Genomic DNA, 13,387 nt, shown 5'->3' with positions numbered 1-13,387 from the left:
AAATTAATGTGCTTGGTGAACCCAGAAAATGGGAGTAAATGAGGAATAAATCAAAGGAGATTTCACCAATTCTTACTGCTCTCAGCCTCTGGTGGATGTCCCAATTTCAGACTGAGCAAAGAATGGGTGTCAAATTTTATCACACACCTGAGCCCAGCCTTTCTTATAGAGTTGGAGCATCTATCTTTTCTCAAGTCAAGGGACAGCATCAGGGCACCAATCAAATGCCCTGTTTCTGGGAATCAGATCAACAACTGGGGTAAAGTAGGGGTAAAGACAGAAGGTTGACTATTCATTTTCTATTCAGCCTCCAGTAGACTCTCTCCATTCCAAGTCTCAACCCTTCATACATCATCAATCATGCTGTGAAATAGGGTGTGGCATTTTTAGAGTCCAATAAAGATACATTGAAGTTTTATTGGCCTCTTGTGCATTCTAATTTGATTCTCCATGCTTTCTATAATAGAATGCATTTTATTTCCCTTATTTCTTCAGCGAGGGTAATTTCAGATTTCAGTTCAGAACATGACTGATATGACTCACAGGAATACAGTTTATTTTTTACCATGTCACATGATATAAGACATTACTTAGATGACCCCTGCCAAAAACAATTAGAAATCACTTTTCTAACTTGTAGATTATTTAACAAGACCTGTCGTGATGTGATAAACTGACAAAAGATTGATTTCTGAAGTTACTCTGTGTACAAAAAATTAACCCCATAATGGTTAATGTGATCATCTTTTGAGGTCTAGAAAGCTGCCTTATAGGAGTTTTGTAATTCAATTTGTTTAAATATTTTATTGTTGTTCAATTACACTTGTCCCTATTTTCCCCATTAAGTGACATTTACCAGTTTGATTAGAAAGGAATGTTCTTTATTGTGGATCTTGATATTATGATAGAAGTAAGATATTATTGTACTTAATTTCTATGGCACCTACTCTCCCCAAATAACTATCTACCCCTTTTTACACCCTCTACAATATGATTATTTTCTCTAAAATAGTCAAGCTTTTGTTTAAATTTCCAGTCCTGATATTTGTATGGTTGTATATTAAGACCTATTCAATATCACTGCCTTGAACTTCAGGTCTTTCCACAAAACATACTTTCATCTCTTTCTAAGATACCAGAAGAGCACCTCTGCTTTGGGAAAAGTGAGTATGACTTGCTTATTATAAGCCCTCAGATAAAGGGAATATCAGCCTAAATGGGATGGTAGCTAGAGAATAGATTCTGTTCAGTGCAACTGAACAATGAATAAAAGCCACCCCTAGTCAATTTGGGTGGAATGCTTACTCTAGCAGATAAGTTTGTTCACCATATTTAACAGGCCTGAAGTGACATTTGCTAGTATAAAATTCCACCTCTGAAAGCTTGTGTTAGCTTTATTGAGGATGTTTAGCAAGTGAGACAAAGAGTGTGAGCCCCTAATATTTTTCAATATTGTTTAAGAGAGAATTTCTGATGTTCATGGAAAGAAATTATAAGTTTAAGACCCACCCCCATTGGCATATTTAATGAGGCCAATGTGAGCACTGTACAAGAATTTTAGGAAAAGTAGACATACTAGATTACTCTCAAACACAGCTAATGGTTTAAATATTCAATTTCATAACTAGGAACTTTCATTACAGGGAGGAAGGATTCTCACTGCTGGATGCAATGTATGTATGTATAAAGCGGACATGGTGTTGTAAGGCTATTAGAATATTTTTGACTTAGACATTTTGAATACTCAAGACCTGTTGATATCTAGTACATTTCTTTCCTTTCTCTCTTTGAATGTGTTGATTCACATGGAGGCAGTTGTTTTCACACAAGTAAACTTGACTCAGTTGAGTGTATTCACTTGATGATTTATATAAAGATTATTGGTTTGGCACATTTGGCTCAGCCATTGGGGTATGCTAAATCCTCTGATCTGCTGTATGTCTTTTCATGGCTTGCATTCCCATGGCCATGTTATGGTGTCCCAAACCACAGAGGCTATAAGCATGTGTCCCACTCCAAGGTTTTCTTTTATCACAGGTACAGTCATCTGACGTTGGTCTGGACCCTCCCGCCATTTTATATCACTTGTATAACTCTATTTACCAAATACATTTCTCATACACAAGCTTACATGTCTATCTGACATTAATATAGTAAGAAATGAAGATTATGTAACACTTCACCAAAAGGGGAGAATAGGAAGTTCTAGTAGATAGGAAGAACACAGATATACTAATTAATAAATAATATTATTTTTAGACATCAATGATTATATTCTTTAATTAAATAGGAGCTATAAGGTGTGTATCACTTTGGGAAACTGGACTAAAGCACTTTTAAGTGAAGTAAAATTTTAAACTATTTATTTAGTAGTTAATTGTTGAAAAAGTTTGAAAAATAGTTAAATGATTTAGTAGTTAAATACTAAAGGATAATATCTTTCCCTCACCAAAGTGCATTGTACATTTTGCATATTCACATCCGAATTACAGTTTTTCTAGTTCACATAAAGTAATTTTATTTACTGAGGTCTTCATGCTATCTCCCTAGTGTCATGGCTGTTTTATTAAAAATTATCATGAAAAAGGTGGGCAAGGCATTTTGTAGATTTTGAGGAAAAGAAAACTATGTCCATATTCCAGATTACCAGTCTCATGGTCAGTAAAGAAATTATAGTCTATTTTAATGGCAGTTTTTGAGTGGGCTTCTCAGTTTACCTACTTGCAGAATGACAAATGATAACATTTAGCTGTTTCATATCAATCTGTCGATGTTAAATATTTTCTAAAGTGATTTCTGCAAAACATTCAAGTCAGTAGATAACAGGTATTATATAATTATAAGGCTAATATGCTCCTCTTAATATGACTGTTATTACCATGTGAAGTGCCAATTAACTGAAGTTCACCAAATCGTATCACAGGAGTGAGTGGAATGAAACCATACTATAAGCCCACATTTCATCTGGATTTCACTACATTTTCTAAAAGATCAGAGAACATTTTACTAATAGATATAATAACTAAAGACTAGCATTATTTATTTGTTTGACAAAATATTTTGAGGTTAGTGAAGGCTCAGGGTTACTTATTTGCATGGTCTCCTTCCAAGGGCCTTGGAGAAGCCCAAGCAATAGGTTTACAATGGGGTTGTAAAATTTGCAAACTATATTCCTGTATAAAGCTCCCCTCTCCAAATCTACTGAATAAACTTTAGGCCCAACAGACTCTGTATTCACACCTGATTGCAATTACTTGTCCAAAGTAGAATAGTTATTCGGGTCCTTTCCCGAGTCTGTGTATGTTACACTGCTTAAAGTTCCTTTTTAAGTAAAAGAAAAACAAAACAAAACAAAAACAAATCACACAAGCTGTAGGTTTGCTGCCTGTGCCAACTCTGATAATACACAATGTGAAATCCTTTTATTTGAAAAGTTACATGAAAATGCTACACTTTTGTAGCCAAACAGAGGGCATTTGTACATGATATCTTTTATGGAGCCCAGTTTCTTTGACAGTGATGAATCTCAGCATTTTCCCTTTATCCTCTCTCATATATTCCCATAGGGTAAATTAAATGTAACCTCTCTCAGACCACATTGTATATTTTTCCTCTGGGGCTGGTTAGTTCAGTTGGTTAAAATCTGGTGCTAATGAGACTACATAGGCCTGTTAGCTTTTCTGTTCATGGTCATAACCAGCTACCCAAAAATTGCTTGCTGTTGATGACCAGTGAAATGACAGCAAGAAGTTGGGAGAGCTCTGTGAAAAGGTTTTTCCCTGATGGAAGATAAACAAACAAACAAAACAATAATAAAAATAAAACCAATGCTTAACAATCTCACCTATAAAAGATGATGTTTTTTCCTTATCAAACTATCCCCTTGCTCAAATCTCCATTGGAAGACTGAGTATAAATCCTGTGGTTGCCCCTGCACCTGATAATAATCTTAAACTGGTACGCCAAACAATCCCAATTTGCTTTAATATCTTGTAAATATCTATTAAATATTTTATACCTGCCTTTACCTAGTCTCCTCTCTTAAACCATTCTGTGGATACCAGTCATGTTAACAATTCACTAGTTCCCTGGAACCATACATTTTGTGATAAGAAGCTGCATATTTTGATCTATAGTATCACTAAGCCTTTTTGTACTGATGATTTAGCCATTCCAATTTAAAAATGCATGCATATAGCATATGTATATATGTGTGCATCTGTGCACATCCACACACATGTGTATGAATGTATAAAATACAATGTGTTTCTCATACTGTTTGATCTAGCATTTCACACTTATATCAAAAGACAATTTGTTAGTGGCATTCTGCTTAAAGTCTCCCTAAATAGAGAGCAAAACTGATGTATTTATCCACTACTTTTGATCCTCAGATGTTTCTTTTGTACTGTGATTTTTGAATTGCATTTCTCCAATTGGTAATTATAAAAGTAATCAATGGCTTAGAATCCCTTTACACTCAATTCAGCAAATATTTATTGAGCACCTACTCTGTGCCAAATATTTAAAGGAGTAAGAGGCAGGTAAAAAGATGACTAGAAACTGTCTCTATCCTCTAGGAAAGTATAACAATACTAAGATGGTGAATTAACATTTTTGTGACCCCCTTAATTTCTGATATATACCAAATCCTCTGTATTTGTATAGCTTTTGGCTTTTCTTTTTTTTTTCTATAGACTTATCTTGCTATTAACCATGCAAGGTTGTGTTTTGACTTGTGTTAGGTTGGTGGTTGTCGTGGTTGTTTGTTGAACCCCTTATTATTATAACCTTAGCACCCACTTACCCTGGACTTGCACTGAGATGTTTATAGTCTACAACCTTCCTGTAGATTCTTCAGTTTTCTAAGCTCTTGTCATCCCCTCACCAAAAAATCTATATTTTGTTTCATACAACATGATTTAAAAAAACACTTTTCCTAGAGGGATCTTAAAGTGTTAAAGTTAATTGAATTGTTGTTATTATCACATGGTGGTTCAACAACAAATAATTTTTACACCAGCACTTGTTCACTTCTCAGGAACAGAGTCAAAATTGCCTTGCCCATAAAAGGAAGAAGTAACTTGCCCTCTTGCCAGATCCTCACCTCTAGTCATCATCTGGTGTTATGATGATCTGTGTGTAGGTTCACCATTATAACTTCTGGCCTACTTTTCAGCTTCTCCTCCGCCAAATACAGGCAGACCCAAACTGCTATTTGTCCTCTCTTGCATGCTATACTTTATACCTTTTATACCCACAATAATGTGTTGATTCTTCACCTACCTGCCTATCTTCAATCCTTGCTCTTAGTTGAAGACTTATGTGATTAATAAGGTCAGAACATCCAGGTTCTAGGTGAGAACAATTGTCCACTTTTGATCCTTGAACTTATTTTTTTCTTAGCTTTCTTTGGAGCCACAGTGACTTACTCATTAACAAGTATGATTAGTACATAAACACCACTATCTCCTTGTGTCTGTTTATAAAGTTAACTCTCAATTACCGAGGGACCAATTAACTAGTGGAGGATATGTGGGCCTCCTCCCATGTCTTTTGGCCACTTTAGTCCCTGCAGAAAATCACACAAAGAGTGCATAGATGACCAAGCAAAAACTGTGAAACCAAGATTATTCATTTGTCCTCCATGTCAGCCTTTAGTAAGGTCTAATAGAAACTAAAATTATACATTTCAATGTGATTTGGGATAATCTAAGGATAGAAATATGCACAGTGATGGTGAAACAGCCTTCCTTTTATACTATATAAATGCTCATAAATGAGCAATAAAATTAAGGTATTATGAATGCTAGTAAAGTTAAGAGTACTATTTTTGTGATATTAAAACTGAGTGAACAAATTATTACCAAATGTTTACCATTCTATAAAAGAACATGTTTAGTCATCCACCTCTAGATAGGACCTCAGAGATGGAAGGCCTCAATTATTATATTGATTTCAAGCTAGGATTAGCCAAAGTGACTTCAAGTGTTTTGCATTCATCCAACAGTAATTGTAACTAACCCAGGATATTATTGAAGTAACTACAAATAAATCTAGGCTATTGGGGAGACACAAAGATTGATTTGGCATAACATTTACTCTTTATTTCTTTATACTAGCTGAAAGAATAACTCAATTTAAGTATTAAATCAATGTTTCTAAAATGCATGTATAAACTCCATATATCTATCAAGGCATAGTTTTTCATTGAATTATATTAGTATTATTATTCAAAGGTGCTCCAGAATCCTTTAATGTCAGTATGTGGTGACTCCTAAAATTTTACTTTGATAGGATTCCATCTATCTTCATCACTTAGTAGTTATACATAACAAGTAGTTAAGAACTCTAATTTTAGTGACTATTTAAAAGCATATTTCAGTGAATACTATTGGCTTCTAAATCCAAACTTTTTCAATTCCTAGAGTCTTGTCACAAGTATTAAATTTACATCAATAGATTTGTATATAATTATCACTTTACTCCAGAAATTGATAGAGTGCTTTATTTGGGGGAATCCTCTAGAATGAGGGTCAGCAAACTTTTCTGTGAATGACTAAATTGTAAAGATTTTAGGCTTTGTGGGACAATGGACAAAGTTGAGGATATTATGTAGGTATTTCTATAACGTCCACAACTTTTTGTAATACAGATCTACTAATGAGTGGACTTTATTTATGGACACCAAAATATGAATTTCATATAATTTTAATGCACTATGAAATATTTTTTATCGTTTACTTTTTTCAACTATTTAAAAATGTACAGATCATTCTTACCATTCTGGACATACAAAAACAGGGCAGACAGGATCTGGCTTAGGGGTTGTAGTTTGTAAAAACTTACACTAGAAGACAAGCACTTAAACAGTAAGTAGTCCATAACCTGACACCAGGTGGTGAGTTTCATCAAGGTCCTTGAACTTCCTGAGATTTCATGAAGCATTTTGCACACATATGAATTTTTCTGTGGACAAGATCCACAACTTTGATCTGACTCTCAGAGGAATCCAGCACTAAAAAGATGAGGAGGCATTATTATAGAAACAATTCACTTTTTTTGTTTGTTTGTTTTTATTTAAAGATTTTATTTAGTTATTTTTTTTAGAGATAGGGGAAAGGAGGGAGAAAGAGGGAGAGAAACATCAATGTGTGCTTGCCTCTTGCACACCCCCTACTGGGGACCTGGCCTGCAACCTAAGCATGTGCCCTAGACTGGGAATCTAACCCAAGACCCTTTGGTTTACAGGCCAGCATTCAGTCCACTAAGCCACACCAGCCAGGGCTCAATTCATTGTTTTCTAGAAGGCATTTCCTAAGACCCTTAGAGTTTCTTAGTACTGTGTAAGTCACTGAGAATACATGGGAATTCCTACTCTAGGAGAAAATCCTGCTAGAGACAGTGAAGGTAAATAATTGTCTGGATGATCTTTTTATTCATAAAGTCAATTGCCTTCACAATTCTTATTGGTTTTATAAAACTCAGAGAAAGTTGAAAATCCATACCTCTGGTTTTAGGGGGAAAAGTCTCATATTTTCGAGTATTTAGTAAATAATTTAGGTTCAAGTGAATATCTGAAACATATGTAAGTGTCCAAATTATTTTAGGCTATAAATAGAAATCAGATTCAACCTCTTAAAAATGTTTTTCTTTAAAATAAAGATTACCCCTTGGATCAGTTTGTGTTAGCTCAACTGACATGTAAGACTGCAATATAGGTATAAGCAGGATTAAAGTTGCTTATTAAAGCTGAATGTGCAAGTTTTGCAGGCTGCTTGGCTGAACAGAGGCCTGTTACCCAAAGCTAAGTCCTTAAATGTTCAGATTCATTAAATGGAGTAGTTACCTTGGGCAGAAGTGGTAGTGATAAAACAAAAATGTTCATGTGAAAAGAAATAAGAATCTCAGGAGTTCCTGTCTATGCCCCAGGGTTAAAAATAGAAGAACTTGCTTCTTCTAGTAACATTGTTATAGAATGAAGTTTGTATTCAAGACGGAAGTGATTATAAAAGCTATAATACTCACTTTGAAACCTAAAGATGGTACAGTATAGTATGTGGAGAAACTTTTAAAAATCTAAACATTTTCAGCAAGCACCTTGCATTTTTTAGGTAGAATTTTAAGTTAATTTACAGCTTGTTTTCATACACTTGGAGCATGTAACATATTGAAGAAGGTTAAAATGAATTTTAAAGAAAGCAGATGTTAACCAAGAATCCCCCCCCCCAAAAGGAAGGAAAAATTACAGGAGCTCAGAGCTACTATAAATAGGAGGCATTGCTTATATGTATTATACATTAGGTTTAATTATTATTAATTGTTCATTATTTATTAGTCATTAGTGGTATTTAATCTGATAATCTATTCATCTGCAGGTCTTTCTTTTACTTCAATATTTTTAATGTAATAATGGTCCTTCTCAGTTCTGTAAAAGGCAAAAGCAAAAAATATCCAGGAGAATAAGTTGGTGACTTTAGTGAGAAATTTATTATGAAAGAGAGAAAAAGGAAGTAGAATGAAGCGTACAGTTGTGTGGTTCAAATATGGAGTTTTTATGATTAGAGAGTCTTGTTGCTTTTGAGAAACCATAAATCATCAAATTGATAAAGTATGCCTTCTGTGGAAATATGCGTGGGTGGGTGTTTCCAAGGGATTTCTATCTCACCATGTAAGGTAATATCATATCAGCTAATTCGTGGAGCTTCATATCTAATTCAATGAGAAGTATGGCATGTCTGTATAGCTTCTTATATCATAGTACCTAGTTTGGCTGGATCAGCCCTTGGCTGACTGTCTCAGATTTTAAAAGCACCTTCCTGTCTTCTCCATCATCTTTCCTGGCACCTGGTGCTGCCTGTTTCCTCTTAAAGTTCTTGGTTCACATACCCTCTCTATTTACCCTAGCCAGTCTTGCCAGTTTGGGGAAGGCAGATTTTTTTCTGTCCTTCCCAATTGCCAGTTAGCTAATCTGATAAACTCATTTTAAGGTAAAGTGCTAATAGGGGAGCCCTTCCTTCCAAGTTGAACGTAGTTTATAGCAATGACTTTATTGAGAATGTAGTGGTAGTGAAAATTTCAAGTCTGACAAGGGGTGATGGAGTGAATATATACCATCCCTCTCTTCATAATCCACAACCTCAATTCTACTACTTAGAGTTAGAGTTGTTCCTGTTAATGCAATATAGCAGAAGATGTGGAACCAGGTTGGTTGTCAGTGTAAAAGATCCATTATTTTAAGAGAAATAAAAGAAAGCACAAAAGAACATATGCTATTAGTAATACACAATGAAATACAATCAGTTACACAGCAAGGCACAAACTACTTTATAGAATTAACCATAATTTGTTATCAATTCATTGAACTGTTTACATTTATTTTTAAAATTTATCTTGGATTATAATAGTCAATGAGTCACTCACTAAGTTTGGGATACTACAGGGAAGACAAGAAAACTATCAAAGAAATTATAACCACTTTGAGAAGTAAGGCCTCCCACATGTGGAACAACCTAGAAAACAACACAGTAAAGTAATAAATTCTGTAGTTACAGATAATAAAGGTGATACATACATCAAACTCTTTGAGATCAGGACTGGACTTTTTAAAAATAGAAAAATCAATGAGTCCTTTGTGTTTGTAAAGATTGTCTTCACAAGTCATACTCTGGTTTATGTACCTTATCATCTTATCTTATTTCTTGTTGCCTAGCAGGGATCCTTGTAGTATTTTTGTGTCCTTGTTTTGAACTGTGGCTATCATGTGACCCCCCTAGATGAAGACAAGGCTAGGCAGGTCCAATTAATTTGTGAAACAGGACCTTTAATTTTTTTAAAAGAACCATACTAATTTTAGGTAGATGGAATGAAATTGTTACAGCCCCTACTTTTTAAAATCTTCCCCTTTCTTCCTCACTCATTGCTGTCTTCTACAATTAATAGTGAACCAAGAGAAACAAGTGTCTGGTAGGGCAGGTGGGAACTGTGGTAGGACAGGCAGCCTTAGAGCCAAGCAGTACTGATCGGGAAGAGAAAGGAGGAGGCTGGAACAAAGGGGGTTTTCAGGAGAACCTGAAATCTGCCTGCAAGGGTTATGCCTATGGAAGGAAACAGGGCAGGTTGTCTGGATATATGATATCATTGGTGACATGGTTTTTAGGTGAAAATGGAAATGCTAAAGAAAACACATTTGGAACAGAATCCACCAATAAAGTTAAATTTGACTAACTTATGATTGTTAACAGTATGGGGCTTGTTTTGTCAGCTTACCAATAAATTTGTTACTCAGAGAGATTTGTTGGTTTAAAAGAAACTCCTATATGGAATTAGTATGAGACTAAAAAGAAATCTGAGAAACAATGGCAAATTTTGATATGTGTAGGCTTCCTAAAAAAATGCCTCCTTGTGTATTAATAAGAATAATCTCTTTGCCTCTAACACTTTTTTCTCTTTTAAATATACAGAATTCCTTTCCTGTGACTCCACCACTTGCACCTAATCCTACCATGGCTTTCAATCCTTATTTGCCTCATCCTGGGATGGGCCTGGTTCCTGCCGAGCTTTTACCAAATACACCTGTTTTGTTTTCTGGAAACCCGCCTCTCACATTGCCAGGAGCTGCTGGTCCAAAAGTGATGCGTTCGGATAAACTGGAGGTATTTGCATAAAAATATATAAATACCTATAGGGTCAATATTAATCTTATGCACAAAACAATATCCTCAGAGCCCAATGTTTTGAATGCTTTAAATAAGTACACTTGGGTTTTTAGCTTGTAGAATATAAGTTCAGAAAAAAAATTAATATTTTACTACTGCAGTTATACCCTGTTGTGAAGTGTAGTGATTGAGTTGTACAGTAGGTCAAAGAATGTCTTAGTGTACCCAGCCACAGGGAGTCTGGTGGGAATGCTGCTATTACTGAGGCTCTAGTTTATAGACTGGAATTACTATATCTGTTGATGAGTCTCTACTTGCTAGAATATTCTAACTGTAAAAAGTAGACTAATCTATGAATGCAGAATGTAAACGAGTCTCATACTGTGTACACCTTTTTTCCCCATTTTAAGAACAATGTATTAGATATTATATAACCCTTCAGGTCTAAGAAAAGGAAATCTGAAAGAAATTTTAAACAACTTCATGATTTATTAAAGTCCTTCAAACATCTCTTGTCACTTTTCATAAATTATAATAAATAACTAGTCAATTTCTTACAAAGTAAGCTTCATTGGAAGCTCCTTGTATGCCTGGCAGTGTGTCATAATGGAATTTGATTGTACATATAATGTAATTCAGTCATGGTCCACAAGTCTGATTCTGGAAAATCACATTGCTGTGTGATAAAGGCTCATCTTGGATCTTAACAAAATAACTCCCTTTTGCAAACTTAGGTAATTATATTTTAGGCTGTATTAAGTGGAAAATTAAAAAAATTGATTTCCAACAATGCCTTTAAGCACTTTTATTTCAATATAAGAAAAACAGACAACTTTTTTTTTTTGGAGAGAATGAATTTTTTCTAGGAATCAAAAATTTGTCTATGTTTACATCTCATAGTGAATATGGCTTTACATTATCCTTCAGCTTTTTAGATGTTTTCTAAATAGATGACAAAAATAATAACATATATTATTGCTCTTACAATTACTAGCAAAATAAATAAAACCTAATCACTTTCCAAGTCATCAATGTGATTTTTTTAAGATTTGCCGAGAATTTCAGCGTGGGAATTGTACCCGTGGTGAGAGCGATTGCCGCTATGCTCATCCTACTGATGTCTCTATGATTGAAGCAAGTGATAATACTGTGACCATCTGCATGGATTACATCAAAGGCCGATGCTCCCGGGAGAAATGCAAGTACTTTCATCCTCCCCCACACTTGCAAGCCAAACTCAAGGCAGCTCATCACCAGATGAACCATTCAGCTGCCACCACCATGGTAAGAATAGGCCGGCAATTGTGCACTGTTCATTTGGGAGTAAATGATTAGTATATTCTTCAACATATTTAGTATCTTGTAGTAATATTGGATTGTCATGAGTGGACTTTAATATAAATAGCCAAGGTGATAAGATGAAAAGTAGAGGATGTATTGATTCTACTTAATGCACTAAAATTTTTTAAAAGTAATCATTTAAAAGGTTTACTAATCATTTTAATCTGCTGTGCTTTTTCTCTCATTTTTACAGAAAGAGAAAACTATATAATTTAAACAGTAAATTAGTTCTGAGTGGTTTTTATACTGTAACTAACCTCAGTATTTGAAAAAAGGCAACAAGTTGCTTCTCTGCCTGTGAGCCACCTTAATGGGTACTTTGCTAGTAATATCCATAATGCCTTCCAAAAAACAGAGGACTTGAGAGATGGGATGATAGGTTGACTCTCATTTCCCAAATGTTAAGGTTCTCTTTCCTTTCTGAAGGGATGGTTTCAAGGAAGCAGCCAGCCAAAACTAGGGAGGCATTTCTACATGGGAAGAAGAGACAGGAAGAGTTGTCTTAGCAAGTCAGTTTGGGGGAAAAGTTAGTTCTAGTTAATACTGAAAGGTAGGAACTAGGGAAAATATTTGCATAACACAATACATTGTGATAGACTGAGAAATAGGAGTTATGATTACTTGTTTGTCACAGCTGTCAATTATTTTTATAAGCTGCTTGCTGTTTGTTTTTTGGTTTGGGTCTTTCCTTGTGTAATAGGGTTTAACAATCCAATAAGGGACAAACCCCTGAGCAACTTTACATTTCTTGGCTGTGGAAAAAATCACCTACAAGACCCTGAAGCCCACAACAGAGAGCGTATATTTAATTTGGGAAATGCATTTATATTCACACCCCCATTTCTTAGGGATGTTTTTCTCGTGGGTGGGTTGGGATGGGAGTAAAAGATAGAAAATTGTACTGCAACAACAATTAAAATAAAATTTTAAAAAAATTTAAAAAAATGTTTTTCTCATAGTAGTTGAAATCTACCTTGCTGTAACTGGAATTTACACTTATTTTATTATGCAAAATTAGTCAATTCCTATTCCATATGAGTGGTGATTCTGATATCTTTCTCTAAACCAGATACCCAAATTTCTCCAAACTTTTTGGTAGATTATGGCTTTAAGGCTATAGCACCAGTTTTGGACTTGGTACACTTTCTCAATACCCCTTTTCTCTCTGAACTGAACCCATTACTTCATGAAAGAGCTGAACACCAAAATAGAACAAACTTATTTTCTCCTTTGATCTAGACAACATACTCTGTTAATGAATGTTTTAAAAAAAGACTTCACCATGTTTTTTTGTCTTACATTCTTTTGAATGAGGGAATTTTAAGCTATGAAAATAGGAGGTATTCAGAATGTTCAATGGAGAATTTATGTCTTCAATTTTTGGATTA

The 13,387-nt window shown here is 34.7% G+C and overlaps 1 protein-coding gene across 10 annotated transcripts in view; it reads left to right on the top strand.

The window, feature by feature from the left end:
* MBNL3 (muscleblind like splicing regulator 3) overlaps positions 1 to 13,387 on the top strand; it is a 127,115-nt gene that overhangs the window by 97,296 nt on the left and 16,432 nt on the right. For all 10 annotated transcript variants that reach the window (XM_036016703.1, XM_036016704.1, XM_036016702.1 and 7 more), the window contains 2 exons: positions 10,464 to 10,655; positions 11,706 to 11,942. In XM_036016703.1, coding sequence (XP_035872596.1) covers positions 10,464 to 10,655; positions 11,706 to 11,942 — 429 coding nt within the window. The remainder of the gene's footprint in view (positions 1 to 10,463; positions 10,656 to 11,705; positions 11,943 to 13,387) is intronic.

Source organism: Phyllostomus discolor, chromosome X (genome assembly GCF_004126475.2).
Source record: "Phyllostomus discolor isolate MPI-MPIP mPhyDis1 chromosome X, mPhyDis1.pri.v3, whole genome shotgun sequence".
Lineage (NCBI taxonomy): Eukaryota > Metazoa > Chordata > Mammalia > Chiroptera > Phyllostomidae > Phyllostomus > Phyllostomus discolor.
The sequence above is the reverse complement of the archived record's forward strand: the minus strand, read 5'-3'. Positions and strand labels throughout refer to the sequence as shown.